This window comes from Ceratina calcarata, unplaced genomic scaffold (assembly GCF_001652005.2).
Source record: "Ceratina calcarata isolate Rehan_Ccalc_2016 unplaced genomic scaffold, ASM165200v1 scaffold588.2, whole genome shotgun sequence".
Classification (NCBI taxonomy): domain Eukaryota; kingdom Metazoa; phylum Arthropoda; class Insecta; order Hymenoptera; family Apidae; genus Ceratina; species Ceratina calcarata.
This window is the reverse complement of record NW_017177107.1, coordinates 212,128-235,882: the sequence shown is the minus strand read 5'-3', so window position 1 is coordinate 235,882 and position 23,755 is coordinate 212,128. Positions and strand designations below refer to the sequence as shown.

The window sequence follows — 23,755 nt, the reverse complement described above, 5'->3', positions numbered from 1 at the left end:
ATTCAACAGAAATGTATCTTCTAGATTTATTTTTTTTCTCGAAAGGAACGAAAGATCGAAGCTCTTACGGTGGCTTTTGAAGTTCACGGGAGCATCTAATTCATTGTCATCGGTCGAGTAGCAAATCGCGTATTTGGCAGTGGGAGCCACGATGCCATCGCTACCGGAATTTCATCTCTCGCGAAGGAATGCGTTCGCGATGCCTCGTTTTTCCTTTCCTGTCACATTTCCTTTTTTCTTGCACGTATCGAAATGATTCCAGTGCACCGGCCCGCGAAACTGTAAGAAGGGACCTCCTATTATGCCACAGAGGAAAAGTAACAATCGCGCTAGCTTTTTCAAGGTTTATTTGCATCGAATCTGTTAAAAAAATCTGAAGCTATTTTCCACCGAAAACCTGTAACTTTGAGCGGGATTTCTTTCTAATCGATTCTGATTCCATCGAACAGCGAGAGAAAAAGGATTTCCACGGCTGGTAATATAAATATTTAAATAAACCAGTTAGTTCAAGGCTCGCCACCCTCTTCCGTGCGGTTCTCTCTCTCTCTCTTTTTTCCACTACCGTTCGGTTTACTTTCGGGTCGTTGAAGGGTTTTTCGCGACAAGACCAGTGAAAGAAGAAAGCGCGGATCAGACCCACCGCACCACGGCCACGTTTCGTTTTCTACGAATCTTATTTACAGTGACCGACATTCGACACGGTCGACGATTCTCGAGCTACTGGGCAAAAAATGAGCAGAGAGGTTGGATCGACGTGGCACCCGAGCCATATTTCTCTCGCTTGTTCCCCCTTTTCCCTACGCCACCCCTTCTTGTACTCCTCGTTTCGTTCCGACACAACGCCTAACGCTAGAACAAAAAAAAAGGAGAGTGGCCGGTATTCCTATTCAACCCGGAAAGAGTCGAGTACAACGGGAAAGCTATCGCTCCTCTGTGCTCGCTCGTCCCACAGATACCAATATTCACCCTCGCGCGAACGAATAGCGGCGTGAACACGCGCGGAAACGGGGTTCGACGAACGGCGGAACAAGAGAATAGGAATGCACGTTGTGGTCATTCAGGTTTTCACCAGGAAATTCTCTATTCCCGTGAATTTTCTTTCGGACGCGATGTATAAATATTTCACAGAGATCGCATAGATACGCGAGAACACAGGCAAGCGCATTTATCGCACGCGGAGCGAGATCATTGCTGATTTTTACGGAGTCCATCTATCCTCTGTACTTTGAGAAGATAAACGCTCCCTGGGAAACCTTAAACCGAGATAAGGAAATATACGCGATATCTTCGAAAAGTCGTAAAGTCCCGTGGATTTCCATAATGCAAAGCTGTCCGATTTATACGTATACGTATACCCGTGTGTACGTACGTATGTACGTAACTTCCTTTTTTTATCGGAATAGCTGCACCCTGAAACCGAGTTCCGGTATCGGAGAATCGGTAATGTTTATAGCGTATTTACGTTTCCCCGGCGCCACGGAAAGGGAACGAGAGGGGATGCTGATACCGCTTCCATCTAATGTAACAAGCTTTCAAACGATACACGTACACGCACGGCTACATCCGCGCGCGAACCTACCACGTAGTTGGCCCGTCTGGTGAGAAGATAGACTCTCCTTCGGCTTCTTCCCAGCTTCGCAGAAGAGGACACGTGATAGTCTATGAAAGTGTTCGTCGCGTTCGCGTAATCGATCACGTTGTCCCGTCTAATCGAACTTTTACCAACTATCTACCAGGATTGAGACTTTTAAGCTTTCACGATCCGGTTCCATGCGCTTATTATTACTTGGGACTTTGGAAAGGGCCGTTATCCTGGCGCGACAGCCTTGCTAGCTTCTTCGAGGGGCGAAGGTAGATATACTGAAATTACTTTTTGGGAATGGGAACTTCGGGAAAGGGAACAATCTTCTCGTTTAATATAAACGTGCCCATTTCCCGAACAAGTTGTATAGCCGGCGGGCATTTTGCCGGGTACGGCAAGAATTCTCTCGTTGTGAAAGGGATTGAAATACCGATTTTCGGAGACGATCAACGTCCAACCTTTGTCCGAGGCGAAAAATGCCTACGAGGTACGATTGTCATCTGCGGGGCTCGCGATATCTCGGCGAGACTCGTTGCGAGCATAAATCATGAGCGACATAAATATTGGTTCTGTTCCATTCTCACGTAGAGGCATCATTCACGACTTTTTTCGCTTGGAAACGATTCAGGAAGTTTCGAGTCGAGCGTCGGCGAACGCTTGTCGAAGAACGGCAATTTCTTACTGTCATCGTGAACCACGCGATAGCCCCCCGCGACTGCCCGTTATCCTTGTCATACGTACATACATGTGTGAACGTGCATTGAATCGCGGAACACGAGTCGAGAGAGTCGTGGGACCCGGCTCGCAACTCGGTCGGAATATGTACCCAATTTTTTGTGTCAGCGTTTAAAGTGCGTTTAGAAGAGCTTGCAAGAACTTTCTGCGAGAGCGAAGTAATTAATCAGTGTGACGTTTAGAGTGCACGATAATCGAGAAGACTATTTCTATATTCATTCAAGTAAAAATAGAACTTTTGGATCCTTTCTTTATCGAGCAATATTTTAAACTTGAACCGAAGACAAACATTTTTTGAGCACTTGATGAAAACATTTGTGGATTTTCTAAAGACAGCGTCGATGCATACATACATGTTCACACGCACGCCGGCAACCCGCGTGCCTGGAAAGAAAATGCGTGAGTATCTACAGGAGTTGAAAATTTGCATCCGCGGAACCGTGACCGCGGACTTTCTATGCCCAGACGGTCGACGAGAAAAAACCCATGGACCCGTGTAATGGCTCACGTATGTGCACCGGAGCACGCGTTGAAATTTAAACCGTCACCACCACCATTGGCAACAGAACACCCACCACCGCGACCGGTATTCCGCGAATATCTCACTGTCCACCTTCAGCGAGCGAGAGAGAAGCACATCGGAGATCCGCGTAACTGGGTGAAGTGTCTAATCGACAAGCCGAATTAACGGGCATTTGCGTTCGAAAGACCGATTCGAGTTTGCCGGACAAATACCGGGACGATGTCGAATTCGATTCTGAACGCGATTGAGCGACGCTACGGTTGACCTGATGTCAACCGGATTTATGCGGTGAGACACTTTTCTGAATCTGTGCGGCCAAAGATAGATTCATACTGACCACACAGACTCCGAATGAAATAAGAACATTGTCGTTCCGAGCCTTATTACTTGTACAGAATATCACCACATGCACGCGTAACGTGGCACGTTAGAAGAGGCAACAAATCGCGTTTCTGCATTCGCAAAGTCCGTGTGTTTGATATAAATCGACTTGAATGCAGCCGAAAGTCCACGCGACGAATCAGACCCCGTAACCACTGCGACGTCGACTCCCGGCGTTTCGACCCTTTCTCTCTCCCGGATGTCCTCGTCGTCGTCGCCGGTGATTTTACCAGTTTCTGTAAACCTGGACGTCGGGCGAGCGTCGTTTGTAGCAGATCCGTTTTTCACTCGTCACTGTGGCACGCACAGAGCACCAACCACGGAAGGGAGGCAACGAGCGTGCGTTTTCGACCCGACTAGGGGAGGAACAGAGAGAGTTGGTATCGCGAAGAGGATCGAGAGAGGAATAGCGTGCTTCGACCGGGCGTTCCTCGGTCCTCCTCTGCCGCACGACGACTGAATCTTCGGGGTGGACTGGGGAGGCTGCGCGCAGGGTCGGCCCCGCTCGTTCCGGCACCCCGACGCTTCTCTCCTCCTCGCTCCCATCTCTTCTCGCTCCTCTTCTAGCGTCCGTCTCCTCCCCAATTCTCTATTTCGTTCCCTACAACATGCCGATTCTCGTCGCTCCGGCTGTCTACTCGGCGTCTCCTCCTACCTAGCGATAGGCATTCGATCCCCCCTGTTTCTTATTTTTAAGTAATTTATTCAATGATACGCGAAGACGATATATAGAAATACGTATTACGCGACTTTCAAAGCTTCTTGCGAAACGGTAGCGACGTGCGCGTAATTGACGAGATCGTGAAATCGTGGAGGAATGGAATCGTTGGAGAAATGCTGGGTTTTTGAAAATAGCAACATTTTATCTTCCAATACAAATATCCATTATGTTAAAGAGAAATTGTCGTATGTTCAGAACGCATTGAATCCATTGCTGTTTCCTCGCCCTTTTCCATCATCCACCCCTTTTTCTCTCTATTTCCCTGCGCGTCTCATTTTCTTGTATCGTTTTCGTCTCTCCCCCTTCGCTCGTCTCGTTGATTCTTTGTTGTTACTTTTCTCTCTTTGCTCGTTTCTCCCTCGTTTTTCTTGTTTCTTGTTTTTCTCTCGATTTCTTCATCCCTCGTTCTTCTCTTTTTCCCTTCCCCTCCAACTGTCACGTTTCTCTTTCGCCGTCCACCACTTTCCTAGCAAGCAGTGGTGGCGATAGCGGATGACGGTGGAAGTGGAAACGGTGGCGAACTATCGTGGCAGACAGGGACGGCACTAACTTTTAGGATTTCTCTTTGTAGAAAGACGCGTTTATCTCGGGTTCAAAGGCAGCTGGAATTTTTAGCCGCGTTACAGCGAATACCAGCGGTACTTTTTTATGAAAAGATCGTCCATGAATTTCTACTATTCTAAAATTTATACCGTTCTCCCCCCTGACTCAGAGATTAATCGCTGAGCGTAGCTGGTAACGGGAAAGGAGGAGAGACAGAGGAAATTGCGATGGTTGAGCGGCTAGGGGTTGTAGACGATCTGTTTTCGTGCATGTACTTTTTTTCAATTATGTTTATCTACCCTCCACAAACGAAGACACTAAACAATTGTTCCTTCTCCCCTTTCCACGGGGTTATTCGTACTCAGACAGTTAATAACAATGTGAAACTCATCTTATATGAACACCGTTTACTCAGAAGTGAATTAAAAATATTCATATTTTATTTATTTCACATTATTAAAGTTTGTAAAGAAATAGGGCAACGATTGTAAATGTTAGTTTAACTAATTTTTCATCCTACACCTACCTACCTATTATTCCATATTTGTCCAATGATCTGTCGGCTCGATAGAAGAGCGTCTAACTTGGCGAAAGTAAACTGAGAGAAGTAAGCTTGGAAAATATTGGCGTTGCCGCTTTTCAACCGTGAGAAATGATAATTCGACGATTTCCAGGCTAAGTAGACGACGGACCACAACTTTCGAGTTTCCCTCTCTTCCCGAGCGCGACTTTACGACTTACGAGTTACGAGTGTACAAAGTACCGCGCGACGCGGTGGCGAGAGGGAAATTTTTGTAAGACGCTCGAGCCACCGAGATGACGCTCGCTCGCTTGCTCGCTGGTTCGCGTTCTCAAGAGGGCCGTTTCCGTTCTCTCGAGTGGTTATCTTCACGAATCGCGCACGTACGGCAATTTCAGGCAAATTGTTTGCAGCGGACCATCTGCGGATTCAAACGAGCCTATTAGCGCTCGAAAGCGGGTCTATCCGCTTCCACGCTTTGCCGATATTCCGTCGGGATCAAAGCGATTCGACGTCCACGATCGTTTTATTATGAAAGCCCGGCTTTCATTGTCTCCTTATTCGCGCGCGTGCCACGGACCTTCGTCCGACTCTCTTATTAAGCGATTGTACGAAGTTGCGATGCTCGGTTAATAAAAAGTAAATAGTGCACACGCACGGCATTTGACAAAACACTGATGAGCGAGAAAACAAAGCGAATGAGCGTCTTTGTAGGGAATTCGAGACGCCTGTCTCGCTAAATGTATGCACTTTCGAAACCAGGCTCGAAATTTGTTGTATTTTTATTGATGCATCGATCGATGGAATTTCGTCGTATTTCTGTATGAATCACGTTCACCGAGAGCAAACGGTATGTATGTCGCATTTGACAATACGCCGCGCCCGTGGCATTCGAAATATTCATCTCCCAATACGCGCGCGATTGAAAGTACGCGCTCAGTCATTCAACAGCTTGTTTTTCGGGAAATTAGCGGGCTACCCATTAAGTGCATTCCGGAGCAGTCGTACGGTACAATAATTAACACGTCCCGTATAAAACAAACTGATTCGCAAATATTTGCTAGTTTCAAATATATACGATTGGGTTGCATTCAAATTTTGTATTATGTTAGGACACTAGTGTCATCGTGTCGTATAGTCGCAAAATCTCAGTGTTCATCGTGAAATAAATCTCTTTCTCACGATTCGCTTGCAGTCAAATGATTGAAAGTGTTCATGAATCAAATTACTTTGATTGGAGAGAAATATAAGACAATCTGAATTTTTACTTGAAACCAGAAAAAATAAAGTAATTCCGGTTTGAGATTAATTAATAATAAATTGATCAAAGTCTTGTTTTCATTAAATGGATTTGACGCAAAGTAGGCTCGTTTTATCCAAGTTATCACGAATGAGGAGGAGACAATTTGGTAGTAACGAGTACCTACTACCTAAGTATCGAATCTCTGGTCTCTGCTGAAGTCTCGCTCGCGCAAACAGATCTCCTTATGTTCTCGGTTCGATGAATAACGAGTTGATTTATATACTTACCTCCACGAGCAGTTTCTTGCCGATGTTCAGGAAGAACAGATATTTTCGTTCTCTCATTCTGAAATTGACTCGCCCCAGGGGATGCATTGTCTCGGTCAAAGACGAACAAGGAAATGTAAACCGAATGGCACAGAGCAAGAAGGAATTCGCTTCAACGTAGTGAGGAGATCGTTTTCCTCTTCCTGCCGGAAAAACCTTTTTTATTCAGCGATGAAACGTTCGTTTGCGTCGCTTTAACTATGCATGCATGTTTGTTCCGTACGTTTTCGTTTTTTCTTCACGAAACTCTGAAATGAAGTTGACTTTGGAACAATTGAATCGTACGACGTAACAGACGTACACACTTTCCTCTTCTCGCTTATCACTTTCAGCATTCTCTCTGCTAGCTACCAAACCTTTCAAATTAAACAATTAAACCAAATATTTGATCGTATTCGATGAATCTGCTCATTCGGAAGTGAACATAATATTTTCGTTAGTGTTTTACTTTACTAATTAATATAAAATAAATAAATAATATAAAACAATTAATATAAAATTACTAATATAAAATAAACAAATAACATTTTATACGTCGCGTTCTAATCGGGAAAATATTCTGTTATAAATATTTTATTCTATAAATGAATAAATGTGCAATCACGACGTAAATTGTGAATATCACTGAATATAAATAATGGAATAATACCACATATTTTTCATCGTTGCGCATGTTTTGAAACGTGATTATAAGCTAATTACGTTTAATATCAAACTATGACCAAATAATAGTGTTAGATATTTGTTTATTAAAGATAATTTACTTTACTTAATAATTTGAATAAAGATTATTAGTACGATTTTTAATGAATATTAAAATGCATTTGTCATTTTATTCTCCTTTCCTCCGAATTTTTCAATTATTATTTTTTGAAAATTATTTATAATTTCATAAATGATTCGGTATTTTTCGCATATTTTTTAACAAGATTGCTCCGAGAATCACTAAAAGGGTTAATTAGTTTTTCGAGTAATGTTCTACTTTCGCGTTTCTACGTAACTTACGGGCTCCATCGGCAGAGAGAGAGGAAGCGTTTAACTCGCGTCTCTATCAAATTTCATCGCGCAGCATGTTGACGAGATGCTCTTCAAAACTCATATCGAATGAAATTATTGGGCATGTTCCGCACCTTTGAAGTTTCTGGGTGAGTGCGTAAACGTCTTTGAAGAATGTCTCGCGTCACCTTTTTAGTCCTGTTCGAACAGTCCGCCTTCCTTCCACCTCTTTTGTTTTATCCATGATTTTCTCTTCTTAGTTTTTTTCTCCACTCGATCGTGGAGCCTCGAGCGTCTTCAAGTGCAGATACTTGGTTACACAACCAGACACGCAGAGACTGCAATCACAACATGTCCGAGTTCATTCACAAAAAATGAGCTGATTCGTGCTGAATTACAAGAGTAAACCTATTAGATTAACCAATATGTTCTCTGTATATAAAGAGCTAAAACCCATCCGAAATAAGATTAATTTTTATTGCACCTTGTATGCGAAATGCAAGTAATATAAGTTATGCCTTTTTCGTTTCGAAAGACATTAACTCGAACCTGTTTGAAATAATACAGACACAGATTTCTTTTAAACATTCCAAGTGGAGTTCTGACTTCAGCTTCGGTAGGCGTTTTGCTCCCGACGCACGATTGTACGTCTATTTCTCTTGTTTTGACTCAAAAAGCGTGGCTGCAGAAGATCTCGCGTCAAAAACTCGTCCGTTTGTCGGGAGACTTTTGGCAAGTTTAATGCTGGTATAAACGTATTCGCATGGGATGTACGCATCGCTAACACCCGCGACCGGTTTGTTCATCGACCTCCCCCGGTCGCCGGTCGGAAGAAAGGCGTGGGTTTATAAATATTTCGCGGTTTCACCGCGCACGACCCTCGACTCCTCCGTTGCGCGTTAGAAAATAATGTCTGAAGAGCTCCGCTCGGATAGAGCTGAACCGTGGAGTGGTAACCCTTCCACCGAGGCTCCGGATCGATAAACAAAATTCGTCTCGGAAGGAAGAGAAGAAACACCGACGTCGATTATTATTAATCCCTAGGCGATTCAATTCAATTCTAGAACATAGAAATTGAGAATGAATCGTAAAGCGATTGAACCGCTGTTCTCAAAGTAGTATTGAACTGACAGCGGAAAGAGAAAGAGGTACTCAACTATGATTTTGGTTTGATTAGTTTTAGTTCGACATTAGTATTAACAACATTTAACATAATTGCAGTATTAAGCGAATAATATTAGAAATGAGATAAAATTGAATCACTTCGACGCGTCAGCAGGTGAAATCACAAGGCGCTTGTTCGTCTTGTAAAAAAAGATCTATTCCCGTAGAAAAGAGAAAATCCTTAGTTAGCTCGCGGCGCAGCGGAGAAAATTGGACACCAGGGGGTTTCCCCGCGGTATAACCGATTCAATTACTGTCTGGTTTATTGCATGGTCCTGGCTATTCATGGCGATGAAAGGGAACGACGGTAAAGATCGAAGGAGCGGAAAAGACTTCGGAAGTGGCTGTATTCGAGGCCGTATACCGTTTGATCGAAAATTTTAAGACGCATATATCCACTTGTAGCATAACATACTTATCTTTATCCTCATATTACTGCGGAGCGACCAAACGTAACAATGTTCACCTCTGTTCATATCTGCCCATATTATCATCTATCAAAAATTCTAACAAGTATTCCAAAGTCTCTCGCCAGATATTATTTCACTTGAAAGATTAAATAAATGATTTAGTTATAATCTCATACAAGAAATCATAAATTAATATCATAATTTCAAGTAAAAGAATTGAAACGATCTGTTCTAGACTCAAGGAAATCGGCCGATATTCCTTGGGAACGTTTCTCAGTAATAATTTTGATGTAATCACGAAGTCGTATTAGAAAACTGGAACGGAAGTCGATTACTGAACTGCGGAGGCAATAAAGCTCATCCTCGTATGCGCACGTGAATCCGTACGTTAGTTTTGAACAGTCGTAACCGTACCCGGAAGTACAAGAACCCGTATACACCTGCGATTGCAGTATTACGTGACTCGTAGACGATGTTGCGATACGATACGTCGCGATTCGATACGATGCGATGGTGTCCTACGAAGACGAAACAACAGCCAACTTCGATCACCGATTGGTTGCGATTTAGCTACAACTGAGGTTCGTCTCTGAAATGCGGCGGCAAGGAAAAAACCGTAGACGAAGCTTAATTCGAGATAAGCTTACCTCTATCCTTGTTTACACGCTGTTTAAGCGAGTTTTTCGTTTAACTTTCTTACGATGGAGCAAGGAGAAAAGAAAAATAAAATCGTTGCTTTTCTAGATCGTGGAAAACTCCTGGAGAGAATGTGGAAGATTTCTACAAGAATCGAGAGAATAAATCAAGAAGGTTTGTGGAGTTAAACAAATGTAATAATAGATGGTCAATATGAGCACTAATTAGTTCGATCAGAAAATTGAATCTATTAGTCAAGTATCTAAATACATTAAGCAATATCAACTGTGGCGTAATATTATGATCAAAGAAGAACTTAATTCAAAAATTCTTTTTCTTCATCGATGCTCTTTGCTTTTGTTCCATTAGAAAATCGTACTCGTGTTGCATTCATCTTTCATCTTTTTATTTAATTAATTAATAACCCGAATTTGTGACATTTAACTTATGTAGTCTTTTCGTTTTCTCATCCATCTCGTTCTTTCTTTGTTTCGTTACTTCCATCCAAGGTACGTCGACTTTTATACAACTGTTTTAGTAAAAAAATGTAACGCCACTAAGCAACGTTAGTAGAAATGATTTCGACCGTAATAAATTGCACGTAGATAATTGTCGACCGGAAAATATTACACGGTTACAGAATACGTATTCAAGTAAAAGAGCTGTAGAAAATAGGACGCGTTTATCCGTGTTTACATACACGGAAAGTAAACCTCCTTCGAGTGTAATTAGAAAATTCGCGGTTTCTCTAGCGTAGAATATTTTGACGTTTCGCGTAGCGTTTCGTTACTGAAAAATGTCTCCCTGTGCCCCGGCAAAGGGACACCTTTATCGCAGCTGAAATATAAAATTCCGTTACGTGTCGCGTGACCGAGTTGTTTGTGCATTCGGAAAAATATGCAAATTAAACTCGTTCCAGTCCCTTTCATCATATGAAAGTCAGTACGTTTTCGCATTTAAAAATGAGTCTCGTCGAAGAACGTAGGAAACTAATAGAAAATTGTTTCTTCAAATTGAGCCAAAATTTCTATCGGAAACAAGTGTCATCATCGTCATTGGATATTACAGATCAAGAAATGTTATATTTGAAAAAGATTTTAAAACGTGTTTGTTAACGTATAATGATCATCATTGACCTCAATTTTATGGTTGGTCTAAATAGTAATTATTTTGCGTTTATCGAATAACTAGTTGTCACGATTCGGGAAAAGAAATCGAACAAAGTGTTTGTTTCTGGAATTAGCCAATAGCACGATGGACGGAGGTAGAGGAAAAATAAAAGCGAGAAGGAATCAAACGGTTCGAATTTAATTGTATTTAAGCCGGTAGGAAATCTGTCGTTAACGCGATCGTAAAATATGAACGCAATTATCGATGTAACTGTTCTGTTAGTATACCCACAGAATTATAAAGTCGGGTATAGGTATCATATGTTACACACCCGGTGAACGATATTTATTGGCCGTTGTTGTGAAACGTTAATCTGAATTTCAGGTTTCATTTTCCGCTCCCTTTGTCCCTTCCTATACAAGTATTAACCCTCGTGGATCTATTTCAACTTAATAGATATTACGGCTGTACCAGTTATCTTGCTGGCAATAGTAATGGTAAGCCGGGAAATCATTCATTCAACGTTAACTAATTAATCACTGTTCGGGTATCATTTTCGCTGTTTCATCCGCGTTTCGATATTTCAACAGAGGTAGCGATAATACTCCGTTTCAACACTTTAAAACCATTAATCTATGAAATATGTATATCGAGATATTAATTCTAACTATGTTTTTTTGGACATCTTAATTATGTACAGGTGGGTCGTTTATGCTTGTAATAAAAAGTTTAAGAACATAATAGAGAGAATTAAATTCAGAATGTTAATCTACAAAATGGCAACAGTTACCCCTTTTCTTAACGTTCGTTGCTCGCGTGCCAATGCCTTTTATTTGCACAGTGGTATTTAAAGGGTAAGATGCGTAATATTGGATGTCGGATTGATCCGCAATTTTCCCGGGTAGAAGGCACGTCGCGCGGACAAGGGGTCGAGCGGCGCCACATGGGGACGGTAGCCTCGACTCGTAACTAACGATTCCCCGGTAGCCGAGTACGAAAATAAACTATTTATGAATCATTCCGAGAATATACATAATTCCCTGACTTCTCTCCCTCCTTCTTACCACGTCCATCTTCTCCCTTTTTAAACGCCCCCGCTTTCTCTCCTTAGTCGTTGTTTTCACGCTACAGGACCCGAGCTATCGCGGTTCAAAACTTTATTTCGGTTACCTCTTCTCCTCGTCCTTTTCTAAAGCGTGTGCTCTCTTAATTCCCGTAAAATGTGGCATAAATCTTTATCATCGCTTTCATTCTCCCCACCCTCTAGATTACGATCCACCGGGGCGGGAAAAAGTTTCAAAGAAAAAGAACGAACAATTTTGTTTTCTGTCGCGTCCGCGAATTCCGAGTAAACTTAGAGCATCTGATGAAATATTATGCCCGACACAGAAACGATTTTGCTCAGAAACCGTCCGTTGAAACAGTAGTTTCGTGGACGCGATGAGTCCACGTGTATGCGATATAAAATTGAAATCAACGTTAGAGGATATGTAGGATTCGTTTCGAAGCAGTCCTCATATTTTAATGACGAAAGGGCATTGAAATAACTTGTATCGCTAGCAGTTTATTAAGTCGTGCTTAACAACCTCGTTGACGGGTTTTGTTGAGCCTGTAAAGTTCATTCCACTGCGTTCCGCGTAACTCCCCTTCTTTGTATATTTTCTTCGTTCGTTCAAACAAATCTAGATTGGTTACCACGGTTAACATCGAATTTAAGGTAGGCGTTCACGACCTGGGGTAATTTATGTTCCGGAAAGCAGTGTTCGGGATCTGACGTTCATTAATTGCAGCGTGATTTATTGATAGCCAGGTTTGCTTTTATTAATCTTGTTAGAAACGAGCCTCGAAGGTGGCACCACTAATCAGATGAGCGCTTTACATTAAATTTCAAACAGCAACTATCGATTTCGGATGCGTTCATTGCTATTCAAAATGACTTATAAATTGCAAGCTCTTTATTTCTATAACAAAAATTTCAGAAGACTGTTGTTTGTTCATATCTTAGATAAATCACATGATTTTGTGAGAATTCTCAGACATTGAAATTCGATTATACGTGTGCATAATAACAGTAAAAATTGTGCTCTGTTTAATTGTCCACGACAATNTTAATATATTGATTGTTAAATGTATCTTAAAAATGAAGAACTTCACAGGGAGGAAATGTAAGAGTTGTTTGATCCTTTAATAATGAATTAGTTTTTGGTTTCTTATGCGATACTTCCGCTATTCAAATTTAAAAATTATTATTCATATTTGCTATTGCAACGGACGGTAAATGCTTGTACTCGTGCTTGTACGGGTATCATCGACTGATAAGCCGCCTCGAGCTAGAGCTTTTACCGTTTGGAGGAAAGCTTGCGATACTTCTTTCGTAACTGTTAATAGTCTAGATCTAGGACCAAGAGAACAATTCTCTTATGAGAAAACTACATAATTAAATGTATAAAATAGGGATCGTATATGAACAAAAACAATAAACATGTATAAAAATGTACGGAATACCAAACGCAAAGTGCATATGGCAATATTTAAGAGATAAAAGAAATTTTTATTTAAAACAGATTTTTTAAATTGATACCATTTATAGTTTATTTTGTATAAAAGTTCGCAATCCAATAATAAGAAACGTCATTTTTTAAATACCGAGTAATCTTATACATTTTTGTCATCGCAGCATTTATAAAATGACTTATGTTAGTCGTATGACTTGAACACGTTTATTCTATTGTTATGTAGTTACGTATGTATTGCGAAACGCGTTACCACATGACGAAATTACGTACACTATAAGGAACGCAGATGTCGAACGCTGTTGCTACATCTTGTACATCTCGCTGGCCCTACATATTCGCTTTCGTAACATCTACGCCACAAATAGAACTCCATTAGGAAACCACGAGTAGCGATGAGTACAGGGACTACGATTATATCGCGTATCGGCGTAAACTACGCGAATGTGACCTATACCACAGATGTTTGGCTTTCGTCGTAATTCACGGCTAGCGTTAATCCACAATTATCGTTTGCGGGCTAACGCTCCCCCGTTGCACGTGGGGAAACAAAATTTGCAACCACAGGGTAACGAACAGACTCCGTTTGAATTTCTTGAAATTCCTCTTTTATTAAGGAAAACTGTTCTAGACATATTCTTTATTCGAAACCAATCGGTTAATCTTCTCAGTCCACAAACAAAGGGTGTATGTAAGAGACACAGTAAGGGGCGATATTTCATTGAAAATCGGTAATGGACAAGTAAAGTGACTCCTGTGAAAGGAGCTGATGGTGAGAGTACAGATTGTTTACGGATTTACGAGAAATTTAAACAAACTTTCAGAACATTGTTCGATAAGAACCGAGGCGGGGAAGCGTTTAGTGGAGCAATGAGAGCGCGTGCGTGCGTCTCGGCCAATTTAACGCCCACGTAAACTCTCGCGAACGTGTGGATAGGACGTGCTCATCGACCAGGTGTCGATAATTTTTTCCTCGTTTTTTAGTGAAAAATTGGGATAGAGTCCTTTTTCATTGTTCATACCAAAAACGACTTTTGAATATCGCACCAGGAGAGAAAAACCCTTTCGTAACACGTATAAAGACAATGGCGTAGATTTTAAAAGGGAGATATTTTCTTTATTGAGTTAGTCTCTTAATTATACCATGTAGGTATATTTGAACAGTACTAATTGGGGGAGAATATTTATATTCATGGTATTTATCTCCAATTATAAAAAGTGTATGGAAAAGGGCCAACGGTAAATAACAAATATTTTAATTTATTCGTATCTTCATTTCTATTGACATGGTACAATACAGTGAAATATATGCATAATGCTTTAATCTCACGAAACCGCGAAGAGGGTTAAACTGTGCTTGCGAATAACGTAGCAGATCAGCGAACCTCAATGGTTCCATTCGCCCTTCTAAGCATCCGTGTACTCTACGTGTTGCATCTCGTTGTGCGGATTTCGATTCACCCTTGGCATCCCTTCAAAACTTCTTGCCTGGAAAAGGGTGTAATTGAGCTCGGCTAGCGGTGGCCAGTGGAACGTGTGCGAGCCCAGGGTACGACACGAACGAAACAAGAGATTCCTCGAGATTCCCGAGCGGCGCTTGCGCTCGCTTCGTCCAACTCGGTTGCGCTCGCGCACACACAATCGTACAACACTCTGCATACACGTACGCGTTTTACCTCTTGGTTACACACGTGTCCAGGCCTTCTTTGGCGTGTGCTTGACGCGGGTCGCACACAGAACTCCTGTACACGTCGTCGTTGAAAAACCCGAAACGGAGCCAAACGGCTGAGACCGTAGAGTTCGTATCTGGAACTGGAAAATTCGACTAATCGCGCGAACAAACGCGATCTCTTTTCAACCTTCTCTCTTACGTACGGGAAACGAAGAATTTGCGAGAGAGAGAGAACGAATATCGATGAAAAATGTTAAGAAAGGGGGAGTGGGTTTCGGAACGAAGTTGGGGTGGTACCTTAGATCGCGGTGGCACGATTTACGATGGTTTGGCGGGAACATATTTGGGTCAGCGTTTGTTATCGGCCGCACGAGCCCTCACGGCTTTTCCAGGACGCCGCGTTACGTAATCAACGATGACCGATCGTGTCCTGGGCTTCTGGCTGTAACACATAGAAAGAGGCAACCAGAGAAGTTGGTATCGCGCGGGGCAGAGAGCAAGGAAATCCATCTTGCGGTTGATTGTACGTGGTCCGTCAGCGAAAGTCTAACGAGACCGATCTCTTTTTTAGATAAGCTGCACGATTTTACTCCTTAATAAAAAATACCAAAGCATTATTGTTAATAAATTTAATTTTACACTCCATTTGGTATAATATAGAATGAATCAATAAGAACTACGTTTTAAATGAACGATTATTTATTATTACTTTTTAAAAGAAACTTTCGAAGCATTTGATACAAGATAATCTGCATTGAGCGGATATATTCCTGTACTTTATCGAATCAAAATTTATTTTCCGAGACATGAGTAAAAACAATACATAAAGGATAATAATAAACATATTCATTTGCACTGTATATTTCCAGTGCAACTCATATTCTTATAGATATTGCGTTTCTTAGAAAAATATAAATCCTTCGGTAGAACGTTACTTATACTTGTTCAATTTTTCAAACTAGTGCAATTATTCGTGCAGTTAGAGAATATTTGCAATTTTTGAATAAAAAATCAGGCTCGTTAGACTACGAACATTCTCGAGGATCTGTCGGTCCTCGCGAGGTGTTTCGAAATTCTTCGAGCAGCACTATATAGTACCAGTAGCAGAACGTTCGATAATAGGGGTGGTTCCACTTTTCGACTGGAAAGACGTCGGAACTTTCGAGGACGGTATAGCAACATGCATACGTATGTCCAATCTGTGGATACTAGTTTGTGTTCCGTACAAGCTTTGTGTACATTCTGTACTCGGGCCTTGCTCTATCATCGAGGACGAGCAAACGAACCTAGGTTTTGCCTCTGACACGTGCCTTAAGTGGATTAACATTTATCGGTTTACCAAAAAAAGATTTATACGTATGCAGAAATGGAATGTTCTTCATTCAACGTCTTCATCAGATTTCCCGTTTTGCTTCTTGATTTACATTCGATTATTTCAATCTACAGATATACTGGTAAGATATGAAGCATGATTCGTTTTTATGCTATAAATAAGATTAAAATCTCATTTATTTTTGGAGAAACGAATTTCATAATAAAATCCGACTCTCTAGTGGTCGATACTAAAAAGTATAAATGCTAATAGTGACCAATCCATGATTGATAAAAAAAAGGATTGTTCTTCTGAACAGCTGATTTATTTGAAATTTTAATGGAAAAAGGTAAAGAAGAGAGAACCTAAATCTAAAATTTGTATTTCATATACGGACGTGAGTTATAGTACAAAGATGACTTTGGAAAAAGTATTCAATATTTATTAATTTGTTAATGAATAATAAAATTTAAGATCTAGGGTTCATACCTTCTCAAAACAAGTCGTTAATCGACAACATAGGTAATTCGGAGGAATATTAAAAAATTAAACGAAAGCTTTAAGTGGATTTGAATTTACTTCGGAGTTCGTATCGAATCGCGTTGACCTCGAGCGAATGTCATTTCTTATTGCACTCTCCTAATGAATCGGAACGCAGGGGCCAGTAATTATATCGAGCAAGGCAGAGAGTGATACACTTAACCGTAATAATTCCTCGTATTCCGGAGGTCGTGATTATCCGCTCGTTATTTCCCGATAAGGGTGCTTTCCTCGCGCGTGCGGATCTCGACGTAATATTTGAAGACAGTTCTTTCCCTCTACTCTTCCTCGTCTTTCTGTTCTCCCTGGAATGGCAACGCGTCACACTAAATCAGATACGATAATTTTGCGCTTTATGCTAATGCACCAGGCACGGAGGCACGCTGATGAGCAATGTCTCTATAAAGGTACGTATCCACTTGTAGCAATAAACCAAGAACTGAGCGTTTCATGTCATTGTGCATCATCATTACGTATCACTGTGGTTTCAAATCTAAATGTGATTCGCTGGTAGACAATAAACTGTTCATCGATTATTCCCCAGTTTTTCATTGTTACGTGAAATACTGTTATAATTCCATAATGATACACAATGATTACGTAACGAAACCAAATATTTGCTCGTCGGTTTCTTATATCAAAGAGCAATGAAACGCTTACCCTTTCACGTAATGATATGTAACGATGATTTAATACGAAAATATGCTACAAGTATACGCACCTTAAGCTGACCTCAATCGATGTTATAATATTAGAGTCAATGTATTTCTGTATCTCGCTGTCCGCCTTGATAGCAATCGTTTAGGTTTAGGCTCTTACCCCGTTGAATTAGAAAATTGGATACGTTTCTCCCTTTAGTTATAATCGTTCCCGATCTGAAACATTTTTCAAATTAATGAAAAGATTATTTCAATCTCGTTAATTATTAACATGATTACTAATGATTAACGAAACGGAGAACGATATCTTGACGTTTAGAATTTGATTTTTTTAGGTACGTTTGATATCATTATGCATTTATAGAAAAATTAAACGTGCAGCAAATATAAAGAATAAACGTATTGTACAAAAATACATAAAATATTAAAAGTTGAACGTATATTACAAGGCTTATACGTGAAAGAAATTTCTATGTAAATCTCATTTTTAAACTGATCTTATAAATGCTTTATTTTGCATAGAAATCTGCAGTCTAGATATCATCAATGAGATAACCAAGGCGTCACAAAAAATATAGTTAAAACTTAAATGGAGGTGGATCTCGTTTAAAAATAGTGGGTCGCGGTTTTTTTTTTTTTTTATTTGGAAATTTCTCTTCTTACGTGCCGCCGGCAGTCTTAATGCGAAAGCGGAAGCCACGGCAAGGTGGAACGAGGCAGAATCTCGAATTTCTCTGATTCCGCTGTTGCTCGTCATTCGCTAATAACCATAACGACCGCCTTCGCAAAAGGTAACGAACCAACTGTTAAGGGGAACACCAGTCAAAGAGCTTTGCACGTTATAATGCACGTGCCTTGGAACAAGCCGTGGCTGCGTGTAGAGATTGTATTTTCTTTTCGATTTTATTTCTCTTTTTCATTCCAACGCGTAGTGAAAGAAGTCAAGAGTCACGAATATAATTTCGTATACATATATGATTTCGCATACATACATTCCACGAGTGTGTTACGTTGATTACAAGCATTGCGTTAGGCTGCCTATTGTCGTTGTTAGGGAAAGTGAATTAGATGTGTCAACCCTGTTAAAGCAAGACTCGCAATATGGCTATCGTTACATAGTAATTTCGTGGTGAAAGACAGCTTGATTATTATTCTTCTAGCAAAATCTCACGTCCGATTTAATTTTCCAGTAATTTTATTAACGACGATTATAAAACATATGACGAACGAACACATGAAAGAATTTCGAATTTTGTTTACTTTTCAGCTTACAGAGTCGAATCGTGAGTTCTTAAGATATTGTTCAGTGTTTCGACGTTGTATATCACTTTACGAATGAAGGTTGAACACTATTCCCTTTAGTATTAATGATTACTATTTTGCGGATTTTTATAGAAAATAATGTTTGTTCGAAAGGTTTCGATGTATAAAAATACTTTTTGTCGATGGAATCATTGACGACTTTGGGCTAACCCGTTTAGAGAGTGTACAGAACTCTTTCGCGAAAGGAGAAATCCTAGTTCAGTCTTAGTTCAACCCTCTTCGACCTATAAACGTTCAACGCGAATGGATTACACCGCTTGGATTAGCGTTCCTTCGAAATTCCAAGAAGCGAGTTTGATTCATGACACAGCTTAATAATCTTCATGGCAATAGTAATTTCTCGATAACCTCTTTATCAATTAATCCCACTTATTGGATTCGGAGCGATTAGGAGTGAAGAGTCCAGTAAATGACCGATCAGTCATCGATAACTTTTCGTCAGGATTGCGAACCGATTTATGGCGAATCATCGAACGAGAAGACCTGCGAACTGTGGTCCGAGCGACACCCGGTATATGCGGATTTGTAGTGTAGAGTTGTAGAGTCCGAGTCTCGGATATCGAGCGGGAGTCCCGGCGAGGGTTGCGCGGGCGCCGACCAACACAGAGGGATCGCGTGCGTACATTAAAGTGGTGGTTTACACGTGCGCAGGCTCCCACCGCCACGACCTGCCACCTCCAGCGGTTTGCGAGGTTGGGGATGAATTTCGAGGGAAACAAAGATGAAAATATGAGAGCAGCGATGAGAACGAACGAAACACTGGAAGTGGTGGCGGAGGAAGGAGGGTGTGGACACGGATTGAAGAGAAAGGGGCGAGGAGCTGGACGGTAGCGACGACAGAGACAGAGGGAAGTGAAAGAGGAGCGCAAAGCGGTTGAAAGGAGAGGGCTAATGTCGCGGAAGGGACGGAGACGAGGTAGAGTATAGGACGAAGAACGAGATAGAAGATCCCGAGTGTGCTGTTTTAAAGAAAAGAGAAACATGGAGAGAAGAGATGGAATGAAGCGCGGAGTGGGGTGGAGTCGCGAGTAAGATGGACGACGTCCAATGTCGATGAAGCAGATAGAAGAGGAAGATGCGCGAAGGGACGAAATTGAAGTGAGATAGCGATCGTACATCGTGGGACAGTGTAGGGAAGAGAGCGATGGGAATGTGAGAGATAGAAGAAGAATGCACGGGGGGATGAAACTAGAGCGAAATGGAAACGGTGTGGAGGGCGAAAGAGACAGCTATGAGCAGCGTTGCTATATCTAGTGAATTTCTCCTCTTCCCGTTCTGTTCCCGCTACTGTATGCTCTCCCCACTTATTAGAAAATTGAGATTGTGATCGCACAATTCACCGACAGCAGACGACACGGACACGTGACACGTGACACGATACGCATGTCCATGGGTAGACGTAAGTGTGGAGAACATACTGAGCATTCAGTAGTGGGGACAGAACAGGAAGAGGAGAAATCTCTCGATATAGCAACGCTGCCGTGCTGAAAAGAGAAGATGCCAGAGGAGGTGAGAGAGAGGTAAAGAGAAGAGGGCTGCCGAGAGAGACGAACGGAACGGAACAGGGTTGTTCCAGTGTGCAGCGGGCGGGCATCGCGGCGGGGGCGCCGTTCTGCTGCTCCTGTATATCCATCCAGGGTTATATGTACCATCCACCGCATCCTAGCGACCACGACGGCGAGGACGACGACGACGAGGACGAGGACGGCGACGACGACGACGACGACGACAGCGACGACGACGACGACAACGACGACGACGACGAGAACAGTGACGACTACGACGGTGCCGGAAAGCAGAAAGAGAAGGAGGAACAGGATATCCGGCAAAATCGTTCGGGTCGAAGAGTGTCAGAGAAGTGTGAGACTCTTCACGTCGTAAACGACATTATCGAATAGTTTCGTGTATTGGTAGTTGATCGTAGTTACGTGGGCGGTTGTTCTGTTTTTTCGTTGACACGCCTGTCGTGAAAAGGTGATCGAGTGACATCGTTTTTCCGATACAGACGAGAAAAGGAAAAAGAAGGGAATAAGAAACATATCGAAGACAGGAAAACAGAGACTGCGCGAGGATACAGCGAAGACATTTGCGCGGAGAAAGAAAAGGAAAGATAAAGGGGTGAAAGAGATCGGAGACGCGAAGAAAGACTGTCGTGTAGTAATTAAAGTGACGGTGAAGAGAAAAGCGTACGTAATAAGAAAAGAAAGGGCGGAGAAAGCAAAAAAGTGAAAGGTAGGTCCACTCGTCGGAGGGAGCCATCGAAGGTGGAGGAGCATGCGAGAGCAGCTCCTCGGTGTTTCAACATGACCCAGCCTTAGTAGGGTACCTCTGCTGGCGTACACCCTCCGCGCCGCGACACGATACGACACGCAGAAGGCGGCGGCGGAGGTGGTGCTGGCGGAGGAGGAGGAGGCGGTGGTGGTGGAGGCGAGGACGACGGAGGGAAGAAAGAGAAGAGAAGTGGTGGAGGACGAGGGGTCGGAAGAGGAGGACGTGGACGGGGAGGAAGAAGAAGACGAAGGAAGAGAAGAAGGAGGAGGACGGAGGAGCCGCTAACGACGGCGAACGTCCTCAAGGGTGCGAGATACCAGCACCAGCACCAGCAACACCATCGACGACGATGATCGTGACAGGCGGCGAACGGCGTACATGTTGGAGGAGGAGGAGACGGTTCGCAGTTGCACTTGCCTCGGCCCTACTGGCCCTCGCGATCGGTCCGATGTCGACCAAGGGTCACAGGCCGGTGCCGGACAATCCGATCATTCTACAGACGAGCACCAGCACGACAGCTACGCCCTTCTATGCGGTGCAACACTCGGCGAACGATACCGTTCGTATAGCCGACGATGACAACAACGACCAGAAGGCGTACGATGGATACAACAGCACGCTTCATCACCACCATCATCAGATGGTCGGTAGTAACATGAGCGAGGAAAAAGCGCCTCTTTTCCCCGTAGATATATTTAGTATCCAGCAAAGGCGTCACGGTGCCGTGATACTTCACGTGATAGGTGTCGTGTATATGTTTGTCGCGTTGGCAATCGTCTGCGACGAGTTCTTCGTCCCGTCGTTGGACGTGATCATCGAGAAACTAGAGATCGCGGACGACGTCGCGGGTGCCACGTTCATGGCTGCCGGCGGTTCGGCACCGGAACTGTTCACATCGATAATCGGCGTGTTCGTATCGTTCGATGACGTCGGAATCGGCACCATCGTCGGCTCGGCGGTGTTCAATATTCTTTTCGTGATCGGCACGTGCGCCATATTCTCGCGTACAGTGCTCAGCCTCACATGGTGGCCTCTTTTCCGCGACTGCAGCTTTTATAGCATCAGTTTGCTCACCCTGATCTATTTCTTCCGCGATAATTATATTTATTGGTACGAAGCGCTCGTGCTTTTCTGTTTCTACTTGGCGTACGTGAGTTTTATGAAATGGAACCAACCGATGGAGAAGCTCGTCAAGAGACTGATCTCTAGAAACAAGGTGACCCGGGTTAGGTCCACCGATCAACTGATGCCCTCGGTACGTACGCAGTGTCTACTGTTCCGTAAGCTTATGTTAAAACACGGTACGCACACGTCAAACTAGATTAATGCGTGATTCTTCTCCCGACCTGGAATCCAGTCACGTCTTCGTGTGTCACGAGTTTTCCCTCTTTCACGTACTCGCGCCAGGATCGATCTCGGCCCTACGACCCGCGTTCTCCATCGCCGTTTAATCGCGTTACTCGCTCATACTCCCTTTGGTTTCGTATCCTTATAGGATAGATATCCCGTCGCGTGACTACTTACATACCCGACTACTTCGCCTACTCGCACGGCTACTCGTACGTGGTGTTTTGTCTCGATGACGGACATGGTCAAACTCATTTTCTTATCGATTTTTACCACTTTTCCCACTTCTTCCTCTTCGTCTCGCGCGAAAAATTAGGCACCGAGGTCACAACATTGTTTACGATCATCAGATTTTCTATACTTCGCTGTATTCACGCTTTCTTCCGTTCCGGATTATCCGAAATTGTGCGATCGCTTTTAATCGGACAACCTTCACTCTGTATTCCTGTTAATACAATGGGATCTGAAAAGAGACCGTTTTATTACTTGCTTGAATATCAGCTGATGCGATCGTTCTATCGATTTTTCTTCTACGATGCATCCCTCTGGTAGTTCTCAATACTGACGGGAAAAAAAGCCTCATTCTGAATGTAAACCAGGTGAAAGCAGGATTTTCATTGCAACAAAACCCTCCGCTTCGGATCATTGCGCGCTTTTGACGCGATTCACACTTCGCGCAAGGTCGATCTCGACGAATAAATTGAGTTCATTACGCGCTTTGTATCCAACAGCGCGTTTTTCATATAAATTCTGTCGTATTTTAATTAGAAAAGTTGGATGAAGTTGCTGGAATCATTCTCCCTTGTTATCTATTGTACTTTTTTTAGAAACTATTGTTTCTATTTCTCATGCACAGGGTGAGTCGATAAAAATAGATTTCTGAAATAAATCATTAATGGCAATCAGTTAAAAAAGTGCGTTTTAGATAGATATTTGTTTTACCATGTACTTAAGTGTTAAGAACTACTAATATCAATTCATTTTTGACATTCTGTATATTTTCATGTATCACTTCTATTTTTCACGTTTTCCGATGCATAAAATAGTCATCTGAAATAATCGAGTATTCGTATTTATGGGACTCTTTTATTTTGTATTAATGCAAATTAATGATACTTGCATTTTAACAAATCGCAATTGCAATTCATTTAGACACTCAAAGCTTTCTAATGGAATTAGTAAATATTGTAATTCTAGATAACAAATTTTATTGATTCGCCTTGTATAT

The 23,755-nt window shown here is 42.2% G+C and overlaps 2 protein-coding genes and 1 long non-coding RNA gene across 10 annotated transcripts in view; 1 reads left to right on the top strand and 2 right to left on the bottom strand.

The window, feature by feature from the left end:
• The window catches only part of kon (chondroitin sulfate proteoglycan 4-like protein), a 38,318-nt gene extending 34,636 nt beyond the window's left edge, over nucleotides 1-3,682 (bottom strand). The window contains exons 1-2 of one of the 6 annotated variants that reach the window (XM_026817606.1): nucleotides 3,452-3,682; nucleotides 69-279 (exon numbers count right to left, since the gene is read on the bottom strand). The gene's annotated coding sequence lies outside the window, so the exon portion shown is untranslated. The other 5 variants (XM_018032706.2, XM_026817603.1, XM_026817604.1 and 2 more) reach the window with 5 other exon arrangements.
• Nucleotides 3,683-14,540: 10,858 nt separating this feature from the next.
• LOC108629817 (uncharacterized) lies at nucleotides 14,541-19,489 on the bottom strand. Of its 3 annotated transcripts, XR_003389774.1 has the most exons (6): nucleotides 18,579-19,489; nucleotides 18,250-18,389; nucleotides 17,649-17,802; nucleotides 15,373-15,517; nucleotides 15,071-15,215; nucleotides 14,541-14,891 (listed from the first exon to the last, which is right to left on the bottom strand). It is a non-coding gene; the product is annotated as an uncharacterized LOC108629817 (long non-coding RNA). The 3 variants fall into 3 exon arrangements; XR_003389773.1 differs by having other exon boundaries at nucleotides 18,250-19,489; XR_001916865.2 differs by having other exon boundaries at nucleotides 15,080-15,215; nucleotides 18,250-19,489.
• A 1,900-nt stretch (nucleotides 19,490-21,389) lies between these two features.
• The window catches only part of Nckx30C (solute carrier family 24 member Nckx30C), a 54,368-nt gene continuing 52,002 nt past the window's right edge, over nucleotides 21,390-23,755 (top strand). Inside the window, exon 1 of the mRNA XM_018032733.2 lies at nucleotides 21,390-22,435. Within this exon, the coding sequence (XP_017888222.1) occupies nucleotides 21,530-22,435 (906 nt within the window). The 5' untranslated portion in view covers nucleotides 21,390-21,529. The remainder of the gene's footprint in view (nucleotides 22,436-23,755) is intronic.